The following is a 22,529-nucleotide window of genomic DNA, read 5'->3' as shown; positions in this document are numbered from 1 at the left end:
GATTCCTCGGCCTCAGACGCGCCTGGGTCTCCACGATGCTGCCCAGAGGTTAGAGCCTCTGGGGAGCTCTGCCGTCTCCTGGCTGGGGCCCTCAGCCGTGTCACCTGCCCAAGGTCGCACCATCTGCCTCCGTGACAGGGTCTGCGCTGGGGCTCTCGGGGGAAGTGGCCCGAGTCCCAGGGGTACCAAAGGCTGGGCGGGGGCTCAGACTGGGGCTGGCTCCCAATGCTGTGCCCTGGGCCCCTGCTTCCTGGCAGGAAGCACACCTTCAGCTGGCAGGTGTGAGAGGGATGCAACCCTGTCCAAGGTGGATACAAGGGGACACAGCCTGCCTCTGCAACAGCTACGTCCCCAGACCAAGGATTTATACCTTTTTTGGAACTGTGGGCCCTATTCGGACTCTTGAGGATGTCTATGGATCCTCCTACCCCCAGAGAGCATGCTCACACAGTCCCCCAAACACATCTGCAGACATCTTTAGGTGTTTGTGGACCCCAACGGAGACTCCCAGTGAAACTGAGCCTTCCCCCACCCCCGCCTCTGCTGACTGGCTTAATTTTCCTGGGGGAGGGCGGGCAAATCACCAACAAGAATTTGGTGAAAGTCAAGGGCCCCCTCCTACTGAAAATCAAGTTCACTCTTGGAATATAAATGCAGGTTCTGGTTATTGTGAGGCTCATCCATGGACCTCAGACTCAGAACTTCAGTCCAGAAGATGGGAGACAGGACTGGAGTCCACAGCCCACGCCTGGATGCCAGGCTAGCAGCAGGTTCTCACATGGCCGAGAGCTGAGGCTGGTCACCCAAATGGAGTCTCCCCTCTCTGGGCCCAGGGCTAGACTACAGTTCCCAACGGCCTGTGCCGACGGCAGAGCCCCCGCCAGCCTGAGCCCCTGACCGCAGGGGCAGAGGCCCCACTCGCGTGGACCCCCGACTCTGGACTGCTGCACGAGGAACGAAGGAACTTACTGCTCCTCATGAGACTGAACGCGGGGGTCAGAGCGCACCCTACCAGCGGAGGGAGAGCTGGGCAGAGGCGGGGGAAGGCCAAGCCACCCCGTTCCTCACCCTGCCATCGTGGGTCAGCAAGATGGAGTCGCTCTTGATGTCCCGGTGGATGACCCCCTGGGCGTGCAGCACGGACAAGGCCTGCAGCACGGCCAGGCACACGGCGGCGATCTGCTCCTCGTTCATCCTGCGGGGATGGGTGGGTGAGTGATGGGGACAGACAGGGCCCTGCCCTGGGGTTTAAGGGGGACACAACACTGCCCTGGGCTTTGAGGGGGACATGGCGCCACCCTGGGGGCCGGATGGGGACAGAGCCTGTTGGCTCTGAGACACGGCCCCACCCCAAGGGGTCTGGAGGGGGCCAGTCCTATCGTGGGAGAGGTCTGAGGGGACCCAGGTCCACCCTGGGGAGCCGAGGGAGATAGCAGGCCGGCTGTCACACAGTCCAGCTGTCCAGCAGTACCTGGTGTGGGTGACGATGTCGGTGAGGGCGCCTCCCTCCAGGAACTCCATCACCACCCAGAGCTCGTCCCCGACCAGGTAGCTGTTGTACATCTCCACCACGTTCTCATGCTGGTAGTCCCTCATGATCACCACCTGGGCGTGGGAGGCCGGGTCGGCGTGGCGGAGGGAGGACCGCCAGCCCCTGCCACCGGAGCCCTCCCACCTCCCTCTCAGCCTGGGTGTGGGCCCTGCCACACTGCGGGTCCGACTCCTGCTCATCGGGGTCCCCCTGGGCTGTCCTCCCACGGCCAAAGTCAAGAGACCTCAAAGGCAGCGTGGGCCTGACGTCTGCGCTCTATTCCAGGGGTGCTCCCGCCCCGCACACACCCCACACTTCTGACGCTGGTCTCTGACTAGCCCTGAGCTGGGCCGCGAGTGGCTCTGATGGCCAGGCTGGTGTTGGGAGAGGGAGCTGGGACGAGGGCGTCTAAGCACAGGGCTGAGACCAGAAGGCCAAGCAGGTACTAGGCAGGTCAGATAAAAGGCGGTGGTGGGGGGTGGGGGAAGAGAGTTCAGGGGCAGGAAGGCCTAGCAAGGCAAAGCCTCACGGAGCTGGGGGAACACGATGCTCACAGGGGCCACGTTACACTGGGGCAAAGCGGAGTGTGGAGAGGTCAGGAGGCAAGAGCTAGAGTCGGACGACCCGGGTTGTGACATCCTCCTGGGACTCCTGCATCAGAGGCCGGGGGCTGCTCCCAACAGATTCCTCTCGGGAAGGAGCCAGGGGTCTGCCTTTGCAACACGCTCACTGGTAATGAGCCCCCCAAGGGCCAAAGCCTGACGTCAGACAGAAGCGAGGCCTAGATGGGGGCGGATCTCAGATGCACGGCCAAGAGGCCAGGCCTTTGTCTTGAGGGCACCAGGGGGCGCTGCAAAGGGTAGTAAAGGGGTGTGTGACAGCCCTTTGGCTGCGGTGTGCGGAATGCCCAGGGGGCAGGGCCGAGCAGCAAATGGGCTACACGGGGACCTGGATGGGGACGGGGAGGGGGACAGGGACGGGGGAAGGAGTGACAGGCTCAGGGCTGACAAGCCGGGGTGGGGGCCAGGGAGGTCCAGCACTCTGGCCTGGGGACAGGAGTGGCGGGGCCTCTCTGAGACAGGGAACCAGAAGAGGCAGGTTTGGAGTACATGTTTCGGGGCCAAAATGGGACTTGGTGGGTATGAGGGGCCTGGAAGGCACGCAGAGGGTGGGGCTCAGGGGGCTGAGGGAGCCTGGAGCTGGGGCTCGGGGCCTAGCCAGGAACAGGACAGCCGTGGCCGTGGGGACAGAGAAGACAGCCTGGGGAGGTGTGACGCATGAGGACAGGAGCCGGGCCCAGAACCCAGCCCTGGGGAACCCCATCCCCAAAGGCCCTCTCCCCTCCTCACCCCTATGTGCCCTCAAAAACCATGGGGCGGAGGAGCCCCAGGAGGAGAGGTGAAGGGCGGGGGCAGGGGCAGCGGGCCCACCTCATTGAAGAGCAGCTCGCGCCTCTGCTGCTTGCGCAGGTCCATCTTCTTGACGGCCACCAGCCTGCCCGAGCTGCGCACGGTGGCGATGCACACGATGCCCGTGGAGCCCTCGCCGATCTTGATGAAGTTGTCCAGGTAGGAGCGAGGGTCGCCGGGGTCCACCACCAGTTGCAGGGCAGCCCGGAACTGCTCGTGGGACACTCGCTGGGGTTCCCGCTGTGGCGAGCGGGGTCCGGGGGGTCCGGGGGCGGGGGGTGCAGGGTGGGCAGTGAGGGTGCGGGTTGGAGGGGCCAGCTGGGGCTCGGAGGCGTGGGGGCCCAGCACTCCAGGGCTGGGGGGGCCGTGGGCTCGAACGGGGGGCCGGGAGGCGGAGGACGACTGGGGGACGGCCAGGCCCCCCACCGATGGCCCATTGGGGGCCACGTTGTGAGGCTCCCCCTGCAACAGAAAAGAGAGGCGGCTGTCAGTGGAGGGGCCAGAGGGACAGAGACCCCGGCTGTGGGACAGACACATGGTGGTCAGGATGCAGATGGACGGTGGGCTGGGCACGGGTTGGAGTCGGTGGGTGGCAACGGGGAAGCTCCGGGCAAGGGGACAGTGGGGTGGTCCTGGGGCAGGGGGAGCAGTTACCTGGGTGCCCCGGGATGGGTGGTCCGTGTCGGCCCGCGGGTACGTGTTAAAGGGCCGGCCAGCTGCCACTTTCGCCCCGCTGGCCAGACTGACAGGCTGGTGGGGGGTGCCGACGTTGGGCCCAGAGAGGGGGCGCTTGTCCCGGGAGGACTCCTGGGGCCCCCCTGAGCCCTCCCTGGAAGACTTGGGCCTCTTGTCCGGCCCCACCCGCCTCCTGTCTCCACTGCTGCCACCCGCCTCGCTGCGACCAGCGACCCGGCCTTGACCGCCCGCCTTCTCTGGGCCCCCTCTGGCCGTGGCGGCCTGCTCCACGGGAATCCCGTTTTCCTGGCGGGCACGGGCGGGTGGCGGCGGGCTGTCTCTCCGCAGGGAGTTGGAGCGCGTCACCGACATGTTCTCAAACTCGTCGAGCAGCAGCGTGAGGGCCCCATCCTTGGCGCCTTTGCTGCCCCTCACGATGGTCTGGGGTCCGGGGCAATGGCGGGGTGGGGGCCGGGCAAGGAGGAGGGGGACACAGGACGTGTATCCGACACACGAGGACAGGACAACACAACACACACAGAGACAAGACAGAGACGGAATGAAGAAATGCCATGGGTGATGACAGGGTGGGGCGGGGGGGGGCGCAGGAGCAGGGAGGCCCCTGCTGCCCCTCCCCCAGCACCTGGCCATGGGTGGCAGGAGGGGAGCAGGAGGAGAGCCTGCCCATCGGTCAGGCTGTCACCCCCCCACGGGATGCACCCGTCTTTTTCTTGCTCTCCAGACTGGGGGGCGGTCCCTGCCCTGTGGGGTGCAGGGGAGGAAGGGCAGAGACCACGCCACCCCATCATCAGCCCTGGAGAGCTGCAAACTACAGGATGCTGGGGCCAGGGCCCAGCTCGGCACTTCCTCCCCTGCAGCCCGCCAGGGCTGTTAACTCCAAACCATGCTCTCTGTGCCTCTGGAGTCTGAGGGTGGGTTAAAGGGAGAGTCAGAAAAGTTTGGGCCCAAAGTAGAGGGCAGGAGTGCCCCAGGAGCAAGGCTGGCAAATGCGAATGCCTGTGTAAAGCCTGTCCTGAATCCACCCTCACCTGCCATGGCCACCATCCTGATTCAGGTCACAGCCTCCAGGGTTCCCCCTGCCCCTGACTCAGCTCCAGCCACATGGGCCTCCTAACTGCTCCTAAAACACACTGGACACACTCCAACCTCAGGCACTGGCTGTTCACGCCGCCTGGAACGTCTTCTCTCAAGTTTGCCCTGAGCTCCCCTCCCCAGCGCACCCCCCTTTCAGGTCTTTGCTGGAGGCTTTCGCTGACCACCCGTAGTCTGAAACGCCAGCCCCTAACACTCCCTATCCCCCTCCCCTGCTTTCCTTTTCTCTAGAGCACTTAAAACCAGCTGACATAAAGCATGCGTACAGCTGTCCATGGCCTGCTCCCCCAGTGCAATGATCGCGAGGGAGGCCACGGTTTCCTCCTGTCTGTTTCTGTTCTGGCTGCATCCATAGCACCTAGAACAGTGGCTGGTATGCAGAAGGTGCTCAATAAGCATTTGCTGAACCCATGAGTGAGTGAGTAAGGCAGGCAGGCTGGGAGGAGGCTGAGGGGAGCAGAACCCATGCCCCTCAGCCCTGTGCTGTCAATCACTGGCAGGCAGGGACATGGGCTGCAAGACATCCTAAAGCCAGAACCACCTCAAATGTGCAGAAAACACAGATCCCACAAAACCCACCTACAGGCCACCGTACCCGTGGGGCCAGCCCCTGCCCCCTGCCTCTCCTGGGCCTGGCTGCCAGCCTGGAGGCCTGGCCTTGCCCAGGGGCCCAGCCAAGCAAGGGAGACACCTGGTCAGGCTTTGGTGCTGGAAAAAGAGGTTGAGAAGTCCCTGGGGGTTGGGGGAGGGTCTGGGAGGACTAGGGAGTTTCCCAGCCTAGGGCAGCAAAGACGAGCGCCTACAGGGGCCCCAGGAGAGTGCCAGCCTGTGTGGCACCTTTGTGTGACTTAAGGTGCCCCTTCCTCCTGGATAACATAGTCCCAGGTAGGGCTTGTGGCTGGCAGGCCGAGCAGGGGCTAGATTTTAGGAAGCGCCCTAGTGCGGGCATCACCAGCAGACAAGCAGCCACAGGGCCGGGTAGGGGATGGAACTGAGGTGGGCTGGGTGGGGCCTGAGGGCCCAGAAGAGCTGGCAACCCGCCTGCGGTGGCAGCTGCCCCTCCAGTGGCCCCAGCCGATCTGTCAGGAGAAGCCAGAAATAGAGATTTGGATGTGAAGTCTCTTGCTTTTTTAGGCACTGGCAGAGAATTCAAAGTATCCAAAAGCCCCCTGCCTGGGGCACATGAACGCCTCAGTGGGCAGCCAGCTGGAGACCCTGGGGGAGAGCTTCCGCCCACCAGCCCGGGGCAGGGCAGGATGAGTCAGCCCTGGGCCTGCCCCTGGGTGCTGAGCCTGCTGACCAGCCTGCCCATCTCCACCCCTCTGAACAACCCGGGTTGCATTCCCGTGGCCCGTAGCCCTTCCCAGTTCCCACTGCCCTTCGGATAAAGTCCGTGCTCCGAGACAGGAAAGGGGTTAAGAACATGGGCCTTGGAAACGGACCTTGATTCAAATCCCAACTCCGCCCTTTTGCTCAGATGGCAGGGAAAAAACCCAAAGCAAAAAAACCCCAATGCTTCATGTGGGCCGTTTCCTCCACTAAAAGCCCTGACTCTCCACCATTTGCCCCAATGACTCCTCCTCGTCCTCAGTCCTCAGGGCTCAGCTCCGGTGTCCCCAACTCCAAGAAGCTGGCCTGGATCCTGGGGCTGGTCAGGAGCCCCCTCTGGGCTCCCCCAGCCCAGCCCTGAGCACTTGGGGCAGTCACCATGAGGGAACGAGTCTGTGCTTCGCCCTGAGATGGGAGCCCGGTGAAGGCCCAGGACAAGTCTGTGGTGCTGGGGAGCGGAGCACAGAGCTCAGGGCGTGAGGCTCCAGGACAGGAGCACGACTTGGGGCTGGTGTGGGGGACTGTCGGAGGGTCAAGGTCAGTGTAGGGTTCTCAGCAAGGTAAGGGGGGGTCAGCATTGAGGCCAAGTGAGGGATCAGTGGGTGGAGGGGTGAGCGAAAGGTGAGAATTGGGGCGCGGCTGTGTGGAGGTCAGCAAGGGAGGGGGAGGTGTTGGCCGCAGGGTCAAGTGTGGGGTTGAGGGCTGGGGTCACCCCGAGGGGGTAGGCGTGGGTCAGGAGAGGCGGTGGTGGGCGCCAGCATACCTTGGGGGCCCCAGGCTGGATGGAGGTGATGCAGGCAGGGTCGATGAGGGGCTTGGGCCGGCGAGCTGACTCCTCGATCAGGCTCTGCCACTGGCGGGGCAGCCCCGTGAACTTCTGCTCGTGCTGGTCGAAGCCCGTGTGCACGCGGTGCTCGAAGTTAGACGGTGCCGAGATCTCAACCCGCTTCTTCTTCTTCCCAAACATGGCGCCAGGCTCTCAGCGTGGTGAGGGCGCAGATTTGGGCTCCTGCCGGCAGGCCTGTGGGAGGGGATGGCTCGCCAGAACCTGCTATTTCTCCTCGATCCTCCGGCCCAGCCCTGGTGCTATCCATCCTCCTCTCCTCCCTGGTCTCCCCACTCCCCCGCGCCCCCTCCCCAGTCTGTCCCCCACATGCAGCCCAAGGGACCCCGTGAACACCCAAGTCAGGCCCCTTGCTCAGAGTCCTCCTGTGGCTCCACTTCGCTCAGGGGAGAAGCTCAGTCTTCCCGTGGCCCCGCCCCGCCCCATCCCTCCTCTGCTTTCATCTCTCCCTGTCACTCACACTGGCTTCCACACCTCAGGGACTTGCACTGGCTGTTCCCTCTGTGGGGAATACTCTTCCCCGGTATCCACACACATGGTCCCCTCCCTCCCTTCCTTCAGGTGTCAGAGTCGTTGGTGACTCCTTTCCTGAACATCCCAAGAGAAAGAGTCCCCATTCCCCACTGTCCTTCCATCACATTTCATAGCATGTTTAACTTCTGGAAATTCTGCTGCTCAGTCTGTGTTTACTAGTTCAGTGTTTACAACCCCCATCACTAGACTTTCAGTGCCCCAAGCCAGGTCTCACCTGCCCAGTTTCCTGGCGTCCCACTCCCTTGTCTCGGCCACGCCCAGCACACAGTATGTGCTCAGTGACTGGTTCCTAACGGCCGCCGACACTATCCCTGCTTTGCCAGCCTGCACTCTGGGCTGGAAGCACCACATACCTTTGGTTCCTTGTTCAACAAATGGTTACCAAGCCCCTGTCCTATGCGTGACCCGTAGGCAGCCTCACTGCTATATGCCCACTTTACAGATGAGGAGACTGAGGCTCAGAGGAGGGAAGTTCCTCACCAAGATCACAGAGCGGGGAAAGAGCCACTTCATAACAGATACTAACAGACCAAACAGTCCCTGTCTTTAGGGCCTATGGTCTCCAGTCCTGTGCTCAGAACAGTACCAGCACAGAGTAAATGCTCAATAAAAGCGGATTTAAAAACCAAAGGGGCCGAAGAGGACACGTGGGATGGTGGTGTCCCATAGGGGGAACCACAGAAATGATGGGCAGGGGAGCCAGATGGCCAGAGTGCACATCTCTCTCTGTCACCTGCTACGTGTGACCTTGGGCAAGTGACTTAACCTGTCTGTGCCTTGGATCAGCCCCCACAGGGCTGCCGGGAGGATTAATGACTTAGTACAAGCAGAGCTGGGTGCAGGGCTGGGACACGGAGGGGCGGCCCCGTCGGCCTTTGCTCCTCTGATGATTAGGGTGACCGCTGGCCGCGTCTGGGGAAGGGGGCCGGGTGCTGCCCCCCCCGCACGCGGGCCCTGAGTCCCACAGACCTGGTCGGACGCTGGCTGTGCTAAAAGTGCCCGTGGGCACGAGATGTCTCCTCTTGGGGCTTCGGGTTACTCATCTGTAAAGTGGGAAGAAAACATCATGCGTCCATTATGCGTTCGTTCATTCATTCAGCAATAACCCGCTCCTTTGTGCCAGCCTTGCGCTGGCTGGTGCTAGGGGCACTGCGGTGACTGAGACAGCCTCCGACGGCCCAGAGTGCTCGGCGCTGGGGTCACAGAGCGCCAGACCCGGCCTGGAGGGATGGCAGGCTGGGGATAAGGGAGGTTTTCCAGAAGAGGGCCCGTGTGAACTAAGACCCAAAGAACTAGGGGAAATGCACTGGGTGGGGATTTCTGTCTGGTTCATGGCTGGCTCCCCAGAGCCTGGCGCACTGCCCAGCACAGGGTCGGCCCCAAGCTCAGTAAGTCTCGTGACCTAGCGAGGATGCTTGCGTGTGTCTGGGATGCGGCCCCTGCAGCCCCTGGTTCCACTCCCGGCTCCTTTCGCGGAGCAGCTCTGTGAGGTAAGGACGAAGAGGCCGCCATCCCCAGGCCAGAGGTAGGGACATCAGTGGGCAGCGATCCAGGGGAACCGGTTTGGCAGCAGGAGCCGCCCAGTGGGAGGCGGGTGGGGACCCAGCAGCCAACCTGCCTCAACTGGCCTGGGCCTCCCGGCCAGCAGGTGACCAGCGCCAGCGCTCCCCCAGGGTCCAGTTTCCCTGCCTGCTCTGGGGTGGAACAGGCCTGGCCACGGTGAGGGGCCCTCCGCCCCAGCCCCCTCTCTACCCCCCAAGCCAGGAGCCCCTTCAGCGGCGCTCCCGCATGCCAGCCCCCAGAACGCTGCCTATCCCGCCCGCCCAGGCCTCCATTCCTGGCCCACCTGCCAGAGGCCCTGACCTACCCTGTCCTCTCCTCTCTCCAGGTTTCTCTGCCCTCGACTCTCTCCCAGTTCCAGCTCCTAGCCTCATCCCTACAGCCTGACCTTCCCCCGTCTTCCCCGCTCCGCTCTGTCCCTCCAGATGTGTACCCCATGTCTCACCACCTCCGCACTGTCTTCCCAGATTTGCCCCCTTTTGGCACCGGGCCCAGCCTCACTCCTCACCTTGGCCTCTCTCACTCTGCCTGCCCATCCTCCGCCCCCTAGCTCAGGACCTGCGGGCCCCAAGTCAGCTCTAAGCCCTCTGCACGAATAGGGTTAGCCACAGGACCCCTCACTAAACCCAGGAGAGGGAGGGGCTCAGGATCCAGACGGGGTGGGCAGGAGGCAGCCTGGAAGACGCGGCAGCCACCTCTGCACACCGCCCCCGGCCCCGCCCCCAGCTGCCTGTGTGACCTGCAGGGGAAGGGGACAGACGGGCACACCTCCGGATATTTGCCTGGGGCCAGCCCTTCCCTCTGGGCGCTGCATGGAGGGCAGGACAAACAGAGGAACCAACCGTGTTTATAATGATCAGGCGGGAGCCCCACCCTGGGGCACCTCCAAGCACTGCCGGCTCCCCCGACCAGAACCCCCCCTTCCCACCAAGTCCCCAAGCTCCTGACTTTATGGGGGCCACAGAGGGAAGGGAGAGGAGCTGCTACATATAAAGGGGCCTGCGCCAGCAGCAGAGGGGGCGGGCAAAGAGTAGGCGCTGGGGTTCCCAGGCAAGCCCAGAATTTAGGAGTCAGCCCAGGGCCAAGAGCCCAGCTCTCTCTGCCTGTGAAGTGTGGGTGAGCTGACCCACTGTGGGAGCTCACTGCGTGGCCCTGGGCTAGCAGCTCAGCTGCTCTGTGCCTCAGTTTCCTCTTCTGTTAAAAGAGGACCATGACAGCATCTGCTTCCTGGAGTTCTTGTAAGGAGTCACAGAGAACCCAGGCACTGATGGCCTGGCCCCAAGGCCAAGCGCACACAGCCGTCAGTCACCATCACAGCAGCAGCCAACACTTATGGAGCACCTACCGTGCCAGCCCCTCTCCTAAGCACTTGACCTGGAGTCCCTCATTTAATCTGCACGCCCGACCCCAGACAAAGGGGCCCTTTTGGGCTTTGTGTTACAGACAAGGAAGACGAGGCACAGAGAGGGCACCCCACTTGCCCAGGTCACACAGCTTGGGAAGCAGAGTGGACACAAGACTCCAGCCCTGTCTAACACAGAGCCCGGGCCCCGCCAGTTCTCAGAATTACGGCAGGTGCATCCTTGGAGACTTGTGTGTGCCTGGGCCTGCTTGGTGTTCTGTGTCTAATCGCATTCCATCCTCACCGCTAACCTGTGAGACAGGCACGCTCGTCATCCCCAGTTCACGGGTGGGGAGACTGAGGCTCAGAGAGGGGAAATCCTTTGTCCAGGGCACCTAGAATTCGAGGACCAAAGTCCAGGCTCTTACCCACCTGTCCTGAGGTGGTGCTTCGGTTTTTGTCATTGCCATCATGGTCCTGGCCTCCAACCCTTCCTCCCTCCTTCTCCACCCTATCCACACCCAGACCTTGCTCTTCCTCTCCTGCCCTGACCCCACCTGGGGGTGAGGGTCCCCAGCTCCTCCGACCTGCCCAGGCCCCCAGCGGTAGTGTGGGAGGCAGCACAAAGTGGGGCTCCGACCACCCCCACCCCCACCCAGGAATAAGGAATTACTCGCCTTTTCCACGGGCCTTTGGCCTGTCGGTCTGCAGCAGAAAAGCAGTCCAAGAACCAGTCCCCACCACCAAATGTGGTTTACTGAGGCTCAGCCCCAGTACTCACACCCCTACCACCACCACCATCACCACCACCATGGGGGACCCATGACCCTGCGCAGATGCCAATGCTGAGCTCACCAACTCCCTGGCACTTAGGTGGAGTGGCTATGCTATTCTCACTCCCATTTTGCAGATGTGGAAACTGAGGCCCACAAAGGTGAAATCTCTTGCCAAGGTCACCAAGCAGAGGTGGGCTTGGAAGACAGTCTGATCCACTACAGAGTCGACATCCTTAAACTCCTCCCCGTGGCCCACGAGGTCCTGAGAGATCTGCCCATCAGCTCTCCTCCCACACGGCCCCTCCATCACTCTGCCCCAGCCACTCTGGCCTCTTCACTGTTCTTCAAACGTCAGACATGCCCCCACCTCAGGGCCTTTGCACTGGCAGTTTACAACCCCCACCCCCACCCCCCGTGCTGGAACTCTCTTCTCAATGATCTCCATATGGCTCCCTCCCTCCTTCCCTCGACCCTCCCTCCCTCCTTCCCTCGACCCACGTCTGCACACAAATGTCCCTGTTCCTGTCCTGCCACCCTCTATGCCCCTTTCCTTGCTTCATTTTTCCTCATTGCACTCACCATATACTGTGTGTGTATGTGTTTGTGTGTGTGGGATTCTTTAGTGTCTGCTTCTTCCACCAGAATGTCAGCTCCACCAGGGCAGGGCCTGTCCTCTGTCTTGCTGCCCACTGTACCCCAATGCCTACAACACTGCGTGCCAGGCACTCAAGGAACACTTGGTGAATGAACACATTCGCCTGTACCCGCTATGCTACACCCCTGCTCGGACACCTCAGGCTCTGCCCAGGCAGTACCTGTGAAACTCTGGCAGAGAAACCCCTGGAACTCAGAGGCAGAGGGTGAAGCAGTGACCCCAGCGACACGGAACAAAGGAGGACAGGGTGCAGCCTGCAGCCACCAGCCGGGGCACAGATGCCTCTGAAGCCCAGTGTTTGATCTCTCAAATGCAGGCACATTTCCATCCTACTCTAAAATGTTTATTTCAATCAAAAAAAAAGTCTTTTGAATTATTTCACATGTGGGACGGGCAGTTTCCCACCTGTCCTAGCAAAAGCTTCACATTTTCCAGTCACCCCCTATGCTCACGTGTTCTACTATCAGACCTTTCATGAGACAAAAATGGCAGCACCCTCCCCACCAAGGAAATCAGTGGACATGGAAGAGCCAGATCTGCTAGTGTGGTAACACGGTCAAGGGAGTATGTGTGCGTGTGCACGTATATGTGTGCGTGCGTGTGTAGAGAACTCCTTCCCTCCTGCCCTCCACCTGCTCCGGCAGCCCTGAATAAAGCTGCCCCCCTCATCACCCCGGCCGTGGAGGGAGCTGACTCAGCCAGGGCCCCAGGGCGCAGGGGCAGAGCAGAGGATGCGGCAGGGGCCACGGCCACCCCTTCCTAGTCACCAAAATGAAACCAAAGCAGGAAGGGGGCGATGAAGAGGGGCTCACTGGCCCCAGCCCGCAATCAGCGCTTCCACCGCTGGTTCCCGCCCACCCTTCTGCCATGATCTTCACCCACCAGCTCCAGAAGCCCCCTCCCTGCCTCAGTTTACCGCCTATCTCCCTGGGCGGTGCTCTGATGATGGAGGGGGAGTCTGTCTCAACGTGGCGGCCCACGGCAGGCTCTCACTGCCCCCCGAAACCCCACACCGTCCCTCCTTCACTTCCTTTGCTCAGCTCTTGCTGCCCACCTGCGTGTCCCCCCCCCAACCCCCATTCTCCTCCTGCCCTGAGCCTAGTTCCACCAAGGAACCCTCTGGCCCCTTGTCCCCAGACCCTGCCTCACACTTTGGGACTGACACGTGCTCAAGCCCCCTCCTTGGCAAACACCTACTCTACCCACAAATGATCCATCACACTCAGCCCCCCACTCCTCTATCCAATCATCAAAGTCTACCGAGGACTATCTCTGCCAGGCCCGGGGCAGAGCCGACAGCAGAGGCCAGGAGCGTCAGGAATATCCCTGCGCTTGCAGAGCTCACATCCTAGAGGAAGGGAGACAGTCAATAAATGAGATAAATCAGAAAAATAGCTAGTAAGTCAGGTGGTAAGTGCTGAGGAGAAAAATACAGCAGGGATCAGGAGGGTGTGGAGGGTGAGGGGAGGTGGGAATTTTCAATGAAGTGGTCAGGGAGGGCATGGCTGAGGAGGTGACACTTGAGCAGGGACCCGAGTGGAGAGAGGAGAGGGAGCCCTGTGGGTAGCTGGAGGAGGAGCACCCAGGCAGTGGGAACAGCCAGTGCAAATGTCCTGAGGCAGGAACGTGCTTCATGTGGTCAAAGAGCAAAGAGGAGGCCGAGTGGCTGGGGCAGGGTGGGCGAGGGGAGAGAGGAGGGCAGATTGTGTAGGCACTTGTGGGCCATGGGTAGGACTCTGGCTTTTTTTTTTAATTTTTTTTTTTTTTATGTGGACCTTTTTTTTTTTTTTTTTCTTTTTGCGGTACACGGGCCTCTCACTGCTGTGGCCTCTCCCGTTGCAGAGCAAGGCTCCGGACGCGCAGGCTCAGCGGCCATGGCTCACGGGCCCAGCCGCTCCGCGGCATGTGGGATCTTCCCAGACCGGGGCACGAACCCGTGTCCCCTGCATCGGCAGGCAGACTCTCAACCACTGCGCCACCAGGGAAGCCCTATGTGGACCATTTTTAAAGTCTTTATTGAATTTGTTAAAATATTCCTTCTGTTTTACGTTTTGGTTTTTTGGCTGTGAGCCATGTGAGATCTTAGCTCCCCGACCTGGGATCGACCAGGGATCAAACCTGCACCCTCTGCATTGGAAGGTGAAGTCTTAACCACTGGATCACCATGGAAGTCCCCAGGACTCCGGCTTTTACCTGAGTGAGATGGAGCAATAGGAAGGTTCTGAGCAGGGGAGGGATGTGGCCAGACTCAGGTGTTTACAGGCTCCCGGTGGCTGCGTGTGGGGGCAGGGCAGGAGCAGGGACACCTGGGAGGAGGAGGATGCGACAGTCGAGCAGGAGAAGAGGGTGGACAGGACCATGTGGAGCCTATGGAGGCAGAAGGAATAGGCAGGTTCTGGGCACCCTGTAGAGGTTGAGACGGCAGGATTGCTGAGGACTGACACCACCTTTTGCAACAGCTGGAGCGTGAGCTCCACGGGGGCAGGGGCTTGGTCTGGTCTTGCCCATCGCCGCATCCCCCAGAGCCTGGCATCCCGGCATCCAGTCCCTTCTCTCCCAGCCCTTAGCATCACCTAACACGTTACATGGTTACGACTGTGTCCGCTGTCTCCCTGCTAAGTCGGTGGCTCGGCGCACGCAGGAGCGACGCTCTGGCTGGTTACAGGCTGGATCCCAGGTCTCCCCTCAGTGGCTGCTTGGGTGGATGGAGGGGACACACGTGTTTCAGCGCTGACTCTGGCCTATGCCTGCACCAGGCCACAGTGAACCCTCCCAGTGGTTCTTGGGTGTGTGGGTGGAGAGTCCTCTTCCCTCCTGTTTCCCAAACTAGGAAACTGAGGCCCAGAGAGGGGAAGTCACTGCCCAGGGCTGCCCAGCACCAGGGCACAAAAGCGTCGACTCTGACCCACGGAGAAGGCCTGTCACTGCCCCCTTAAGCCTCCTGCTTCCCAGCAGCCCTGGCTCCAGCCAAAGCTTCTACTCCAGACAAAGGACCTCAGAGGTTTATGGGACAGGAACGTGAAGAGAGACAACTCTACTTCCGATGACCAAAACCAAGATCAGAAAGGCTGCTGTGGTTAGCAGGGAATCTGAAGAAATGTTAAACAAAACTCTGCAGGGCTTCCCACCTGGATGAAACTCCCCACTGTGACTCAGCAGTTGGGCCCTGCCACCAAGGGACCCCATCTCCTCCCTGCACTTCACCCCAGCCACGCTGGCCTCCTCCTTTTCAGTCTTGGACACATCAAGCTTCTTCCAGCCTCAGGGCCTTTGCACCCATTGTTCCCTCTGCCCAGAGCTGCATGGCTCCCCTTTCTTGATCTTCAGGTCTCAGTGCAAAGAAAACCTCCTCTGAGAGGCCTTCCCTGACACCCTGACAAAATTTGCACCCCTGCTTTATACTTCTCTGTGGCATTTATTATCATCTGGCATTATATACCTGTTGACTGTTGGTCCCCGCTCCTTCCCCTCCCCCCAGCAGAGTATGGGCTCCCCAGGAACAGGGGCCTTTGTCTGTCTCATTCTTGTCGTACCCCTGGCAGCTAGAGCAGGGCCTGGCACACAGCAGGTACCTGGTAAATATCTGTGCAACGAATGAGTGATGCCATCGCCAAAGTGATGAGGCTGGACCCTGAGGAGGAGCAGGGAAGGGAGGTGGGGCGGAGGGCAGCCAGGAGTCCCCAAGGCCTGTCCACACTGCCTGGAAGTCTGACCTTGATGCCTGTGAAGGAACTGAGCCTCTTGAGAGACTGAATCCGGCTATTTAGTGAATAACCTGGTGTGTGTTCCAAACACAAGGAGCGCCCGGCTGCAAGACCGCTTCCCCAGGCCCTCCCCACCACACGGCCTAGGCTGGGAATTGGAGGAAGTGGTGGTACCTTTTGGCCAGAAGCAAGAAGAACATCATACAGGGGGTGTGCTGCCAGAGATCCGCGTTCCCCACGATGGGTGAAAGCCCGTAAAATGACACAGATCGAGGGCCACCCGAGCCTTGGGGAGCAGGGCCTGGAGTCGGCCATGTGGGAAGTGACGAGCAGCCTCCTCTCTGTGTTCTGGCCACATAAGCGCCATCCTCCCCTCAGCAGGCCTCTGCACTGAGTGTGCCGGACAAGGACTCCGAAGGCAGCCGATGAGTAAGAGCGGACGGCCCAGGCTCGTGCCCGCTCCACCACTGCCAAGCTGTGTGCCCGTGAGCAAGTGACTCTGGGCCTCCGTGTCCTCATCTGCAAACTGGGGGTAATGATAGTCCCTATCTCCTGGGAGTGTTTGGACGATCGAACCAGATGACCCGTGCAAAGCGCTTAGAACAGTGCCTGCCGCCGCGTGGGTCCTCACTACTACAGGCTACCTGCTGTTGTCATTACTGGCTCTGCTGCTGTCGTTCCTGCTGAACGAATAAAGGACAGAGGATGCTGAGCACGGTTTCCCAGAGCAAATGTGCCAGTCTGACTATCTCTGTTTAAGACTTTCCTTCTCCAGGGCTGGGATGGGGGAGCATAATGGGCCCCCATTATGCTCTGATGACCCCTGCCCTCCCAAAGGACAGGGCCTGGGGCCCTCTCAGCCACCCTGTGTCCCCAGCCCTGCCCAGCACAGGGCGAGGCACAGCTCAGAGAGTGTGGCTGAATGCAGAGATGGTGCTTCCTTTACCCCAAGGTGCTCTAAGCCCCCAGGGAGGCCAGGCGGCTCCTGTGGCAGCCCCAGGCTCGGATGCCCCCCTCCCCGCCTGGCCAGGCTCAATAGGGCACAGACACAAAGGGCATTGCTGCTGTCCCTCACCCCCCAGAGGTACCCAGCGTGGGGATGGATGCCACAACAAACCTGAGAGTGTGGGCGAGCCCCCAGGGACTGGGGAAATCAGATTCGACTTCATTCATTCCTCCCCTGAGGTGGGGCAGGAAGGAGGGAGGGGGCAACAGGCAGAAAAGAGGCTCCAGTGGCCTCCCAGGCCCCTCCAACCTAAGTCCTTCCCCACCATACACACACACACACACACACACACACACACACACACACACACACGCCCGAGACACAGAAGCAAATGAAGTCGCTCCACAGTGCACAGCTGTCCTCAGAGACTGACACAGACATGCAACGCAGACGTCCAGCCACATAACCACAGACACACGAGAACACACACACTGGTTGCACGGAAAAGTCCCCAAGCAGCCTGAGACGGAGCAGCCGCTTGCCCCACACTACCCGGGCACCCTGCTGGCGGCTGTACAGGGGCCTGGGCGCAGGAAGGAACATCCCACCCCGAGCCTCAGCTCCCGCCCCAGGAACAAAGGCCCCAGCAAGTGGGCCGGACACAACTGTGAGGTGTCAATGGGAGAAGGTGGGGAAAGCAGTCTTAAGAGGGGCCTGGCTCAGAGGAAGTTCTCAGAACGGAAGGGCTGCAACACTGGGGACCCACGGCTGGGACCCCAAGAAGTCAAGGACCCGGGAGCCCCTCCACAAACAATGTAAAGACCTGTACACCCCAGAGATGGAGGGACTCCGGAGAGACCCAGAGACACATACAAGGATCCTGGGGGAACCAAATGACACAACGATACGGACTTTAGCCACCACCTAGAAACACAGCCACATGCTTGCACACACATAATCCCACAAATGCTCCGTTATGGCTGGACTCACTAGGAAGGCAGACCCCAAGACCCTCCACACACCTAGGAATGCTCCTGAGACACAGTTAAACCATGAGATCCGCACACAGACCCAGGCATGCCCACAGCCAGCTCCAGGGTCACCAGTGGCCCAGGGAGGCACAGCCCCTTGGAAACACCTCCATGCAGACCAGACCCCAGGAATGCGCTCCCACAGAGATGCTCAGGGGAACCCGCGCCGAGGTGTGGGCTAAGCCCCAGCAGAGAGACACCTGCCACCGCCAACACGGACACACACACGGCCACCCCGCCCCTGGCCCTAAGAAAGGTGTGGCCCCTGGCGCACGTGCTTACGCTGGCTCAGGTGGCCGTGTATCTGGACTGCCCTCCCGCACACCCAGGCAGCCCTCCCCCTCCTCCACTCCTCCCCAAGGCCTGGGCCAGCTCACCTCCACCATCCTCTTCCCTCTGTCCTGGGCCACCTGCAGTGGGACAGGCCAGCAGACAGAGGCTTCCAGCTGAAAGATCAGGGAGCTGGGATCAAGGGGTTCCCCTGGCCCACGGAGGAGAGCTGGCTGGACTCTGTGCCCCGGCCTCCCTGGCAGCGGCTGGTGACGACGCGGCCCTGCCCTGGCAGGAGCTGAGCTTGGCTGTGGCTCCAGCCCATAGGAGGGGGAGGGGAAGGGTGGAGGGAGGGAGGGAGGGAGGGAGGGAGGGAGGGAGGCGGGGCTGAGCCTGGAAAGCCCGGGCCACTGGGCCCCCACAACTGTCCCAGCGGAGGGAGGGGCTGGGCAGGGACACAGGAGCAGGGGACCCAACCACAGCCCCTGCTTCGGCAGGGTCAGTCTCCCACCACACACGCACACCCCCATCTCACTCCCTATGCCAGGCCAGGTGCCAGGGGCCAGGGAAGCAGTGGCTCAGCTTGGGGCTGGATGCCCAAGAGTGGCTGGCGGGGCAGCCAGGTGTGAAACACTGGCTGGGGCTGTGGTGCAGGACACAGCGACGCGGGATGAGTGGCCTCTTTGACGGGGAGGGTGGCTGGAGATCCGGGGCTTGCTGTGTCCCCCTCTCCCTGCACACCCAGGCTGCGATGCCAGCAAGAGCCCCAGAGGGTGCGACGAAGGGGGCCCCAGCTGCTCTGCCCGACTCACCCATCAGGATGAACCTGAGACTTGCGGCCTCACCAGGGGAGATCACAGTAAACAGCCGCCACCCCCACGCCACAGCCATACCTAGGCGTGAGAGTGGGGCTGGATGGCGGGAATGTGGAGAGGGAAAGGTGGGGACGGCTGGGACTCCCGTGTCGCTATGCTGGCTGTCTTGCCAGGATGTAACTAACCCTTCTGAAAATAAGTGGCCCAACTTTCCGGAGAACTTCCTCTGGGCCAGGTCCTGCTCTCAGCATCGACACACATTAAGTCACTTTAGCTCACCACTGCCCTAAATGGGCAGGTACTTTATCAGGCCCATTTTACAACAAGGAAACTGAAGCCTGGAGAGGCTGAGTGACTTGCCCAAGTGGGCCGTCTGTCCCACCGCCTGTGTCCTAGACCAGCCGCTCTGAGCAGGAGGCTAGGGGGCCCAGAACCCCTATCGCAGAACAGAGAAAGGGAATCTAGAAGGGGTTGTGCGGGCCCACCCCACCTCCTCCCCGCTTCAGATCTCACTTTCTCTGAGAAGCCTTCCTTGGCCCGGGGCACAGCTCCTGGCACGAAATCTGTTTCTTTCTGTCTCCCCTGTGGGGGGCAGGGGCCGGGGCTGCCCAGTTCATCCCTTTATTGTGGCCCTTCCTGCAGGAAGCTTTCCCTGACACCCCGGGCTCCATCCCCGCGCTGACCCTCAGGCTGTCACCGTCCCTGACCTGTCTGTCTCCCCCATTGGTTCACACATTTGCCCCACTCCTGGCACATACCAGGCAAGCCTGTCGGAGGCCCTGGCAATTCAGCAATGAACAAACCAGACAAAACTCCCTGCCCTGGGGGCGGACGGAAGAGTAGGACTGCTCCCTGACTTGGGTGGGGGGCGGGTGGTCGTGTGAGCGGCGGCAATGACAGGATTCAAGCAGGGTCCTGGGCCCTGGGCAGGTAGTCTGCTGACGGGGAGCCCAGGGAGAACAGTGAGTGAGCAGGTGGCCCGGGCGGCAGGTGGACAGAGGTGCCCGGGTCCTTCCCACTCCCCTGCTCCAGCACCCTACCATGGCTGCTGCCCCAGGCCGACTCCTCCAGGACTTTACCACGGGGACCAGTAGGACTGACTGGCTCCAAGGGCCTGGGAATCCCATCTACCCCCCTTCTGTCTACCACCTGCTCACTAAGCCAGGGGCTTCCAGCCAGGCCTGGGGCTATGGCAGGGCAGGTCTGGCCCCTCCCGCTCCCCCCCCACGCCCCAGATCCCAGGCCACCCCCTCCCCCATCAGGGTGGAGCACCTGTCAGGCAGCCACCCAGAGAAGAGCCAAATGGGGCCGGCTCCCCAAACCGGACCGGCTGGTTTGGGCTCTGGTGAGGGAGGCGGTCAGGACTGGGCAGTTCTGACCAGCCAGGGAAACTAGGTCCCAAGGGAAGGGACAGGGGAGGGGGGGAGGAAGAAGAGAGCACCCCTCCTCCAGGAGGAAGTCTCACTGGAAACATGGGGTCCTCCTGGGGACAGGCCTCAGGGGCAAGGAGAGGTCGGTTCAAGAGCCTCTCACACCGGAACAGATCTTCATTACCAAACTTTATAAACATACCCCAAGCTAGAGACTAAACCAATGAACCCCCATAAAATCCATCGTTTGGATTCTCAACTATTAACATTCTGCCACATTTAGGCTTCGTCTATCCCCTCCCTTTGCTTTCCTTCTCTCCGTCTCAGTCTCTGTCCCTTTATAATATGGAACATAGTTCAAAAGTCAATGGCACCAAAGGGTAAACAGGGACAGGACGATGCCCTCCTGCCCTGCCCCACCCCAGCTCAGCCCTGGAGCCACCTCTACTGGAATTTCTTTGTTTTCTTTCTGAGAGCTTATGCACACGTGTGTGCACACACGCACGCGCACAGAGATGCTTACACACTTTTTAAAAAGCCAGAAATGGCAGCGCACCACACGTACGATGCTTTTGCCAACAGCCTTCCTTGGCCCCTCTGCGCCGCCGGCACCAGGAGGAATTTGGCAGCATCCAGTCGAGGTGAAGACACACTGGGGACCTGGCAAGTGCCCTCCCACGTCTGCTCCCAGGGACACACGTGAGAAGGTTCACACAGTCTGAATGGGGGGGCGAATCGGCGAGGGACTGGAAACAACACAAATGCTCGTCTACAGGAGATGGATGGTGGACTGTGCTCTGCTAGCTCCATGGACTAGTACACGACGGTGAGAATGAATGACCCACAGCTACATGCGGATGGACATCAAAAACAATATGAAACAGAAGAAGCAAAACAAAAACCGATACATCCTAGGACTTTGTTCAGAAATAGTTTAAAACCAGACAAAACGAAATATGCTCTTTAGGGATGCATACAGAGATAGCAAAACCAAAGAGAAAAGCAAGGCAGCGACTGCCTCAAAAGTCAGGGGAGAAGCTGCCTCCGGGGGCCAAAAGGGCTTGGGACGGGCTTCTGGGGGGCTGGAACCTTCTATGTCTTCAACTGGAGGCGGGGGTTATGTGGATCTTCCCTTTAAAGTAACTGGTCATACTATACATTTATGCCTTAGGTAGGCTAATAATTTAAAATTAGGATTAGAAAAAAATGTGTCTAGTGATCTTTCCATGTTTCCATCTCTGCAAAGCACAGCCTTGTTGCTTTAGCAGCTGTGTGGAAGGGCCACGATGTCTTGAGCCAGTCCCCATGGGGCCAGGTCAGTGGTTTCTAGGCATTTGCTCTTACAAACGGTGCAGCAAAGATAAGCGTGTGCAGATGTCACTTCACAGGTGTGCCAGCATGTCTGTGGGCCAAATGCCTACAAGTGGGATTGCCGGGCAAAGCTCAGCACTGCCAAGTTGCCCGTTCTCAGCCCCTCCCTCGGCCTCATGCCCAGGGTGTTGTCAAACTCTCCCATCTTCCCCAGTCAGACAGGTGAAGTCTGGCCCCTCTCAGCCTAGTTTTCATTTGCGTTTTTGTACTTAGTAATTGTGCATCCCTTCATATTTATAAAAGCACCACAATTCCTTTTCTGCTAAGTGTCTCTTCAAAGGCTTTGCCTCCTGCATGCTGCGAGGCGTGGCCAAAAAAAAAAAAGTTTGATTTTGGAACTTTCTGGGTCCGTGCTTCCAGTGCAGGGGGCGCGGGTCTGATCCCTGCTCGGGGAGATCGCACAAGCCATGTGGCATGGCCGAGAAAAAAAAAAAAAGCCTTTGCCTATTTTTCTGCAAGGGTCAGGGAGACCTCTGTAAACCCACCCCAGCTATCCCCACGTCTCCAGCCTCATCGCCCCCCCACCACCCCCAACCATGGGGTCCTTCCCACATTCATGGAGTTTGTCAATAGAAATCCAATGTGCATCCACCAAGTCCAGTCCCGGCTGGTGTGACAGTGCAGCATGGCCCCTGCCCGCTGGGGCCTGCAGTCCAGCATCGCCTGATGAAGTGTGAAATTCCAGCGGAGACGGGTGGCTGGAGGGCTGAGAGTGTTGGGGAGCCAGGCTGGAGCAGGGCAGAAGCCAGGCCACCGGGGAGGCGGGGGAGCAGGGCAGGCGCTGAGGACGGGCTGGTATTTGGGAGATGTAACTCTGGCTGCCTTGTCTGTGGAGGATGGGATCAAGGGGGCCTGAGAGGGTGTGCGGACAAGTGACGAGACGGAAGCAGTGCTCCAGGAGACTGATGAAAGCAGCCAGGATGGCTGGGCACGGAGAGGGGGGCACAGACCAGAGCTATGTCTGCCCCCCAAAAAGCAACGCTTGTTGATGAGTCAGATGCGGGGGCTGAGGGCAAGGCAGGTGTCAGGGGTGACTTTGAAAGTAGGTAAGTCCTGGTGCCATCTTCCACAAAAGGGAGTGTGAGAGGGGCTCCAAAAATGCCAGGCCCAGGCCCTAGAAAAACTCAATTGTGAAAAAGGTGAATAAAATGGGAAGACTCACTTTCCCCAGTAGTTTCCCCGATAGTTTAAGACCAGCTGTACACAGTAATCAAGACAGTGGGGATAAACACAGAGTCCGGTGAACGGAATAGA

General features: G+C 60.3%; 1 protein-coding gene across 3 annotated transcripts in view; it reads right to left on the bottom strand.

Annotated features, from left to right (window-relative positions):
* PAK4 (p21 (RAC1) activated kinase 4) overlaps positions 1–22,529 on the bottom strand; it is a 46,550-nt gene that overhangs the window by 3,129 nt on the left and 20,892 nt on the right. Inside the window, exons 1-7 of one of the 3 annotated variants that reach the window (XM_082607777.1) lie at positions 17,827–17,955; positions 8,405–8,478; positions 6,821–7,078; positions 3,595–4,056; positions 2,962–3,402; positions 1,472–1,605; positions 1,069–1,195 (exon numbers count right to left, since the gene is read on the bottom strand). In XM_082607777.1, coding sequence (XP_082463903.1) covers positions 1,069–1,195; positions 1,472–1,605; positions 2,962–3,402; positions 3,595–4,056; positions 6,821–7,024 — 1,368 coding nt within the window. In that variant the 5' untranslated portion in view covers positions 7,025–7,078; positions 8,405–8,478; positions 17,827–17,955. Of the gene's footprint in view, positions 1–1,068; positions 1,196–1,471; positions 1,606–2,961; positions 3,403–3,594; positions 4,057–6,820; positions 7,079–8,404; positions 8,479–17,826; positions 17,956–22,529 lie in introns of those variants that run through there. The other 2 variants (XM_082607776.1, XM_082607778.1) reach the window with 2 other exon arrangements.

Source organism: Mesoplodon mirus, assembly GCF_964341445.2.
Source record: "Mesoplodon mirus genome assembly, chromosome: 19".
In the NCBI taxonomy this organism is placed as follows: domain Eukaryota; kingdom Metazoa; phylum Chordata; class Mammalia; order Artiodactyla; family Ziphiidae; genus Mesoplodon; species Mesoplodon mirus.
Note: the sequence above shows the minus strand (reverse complement) of the source record. Positions and strands in the feature narration are given on the sequence as shown.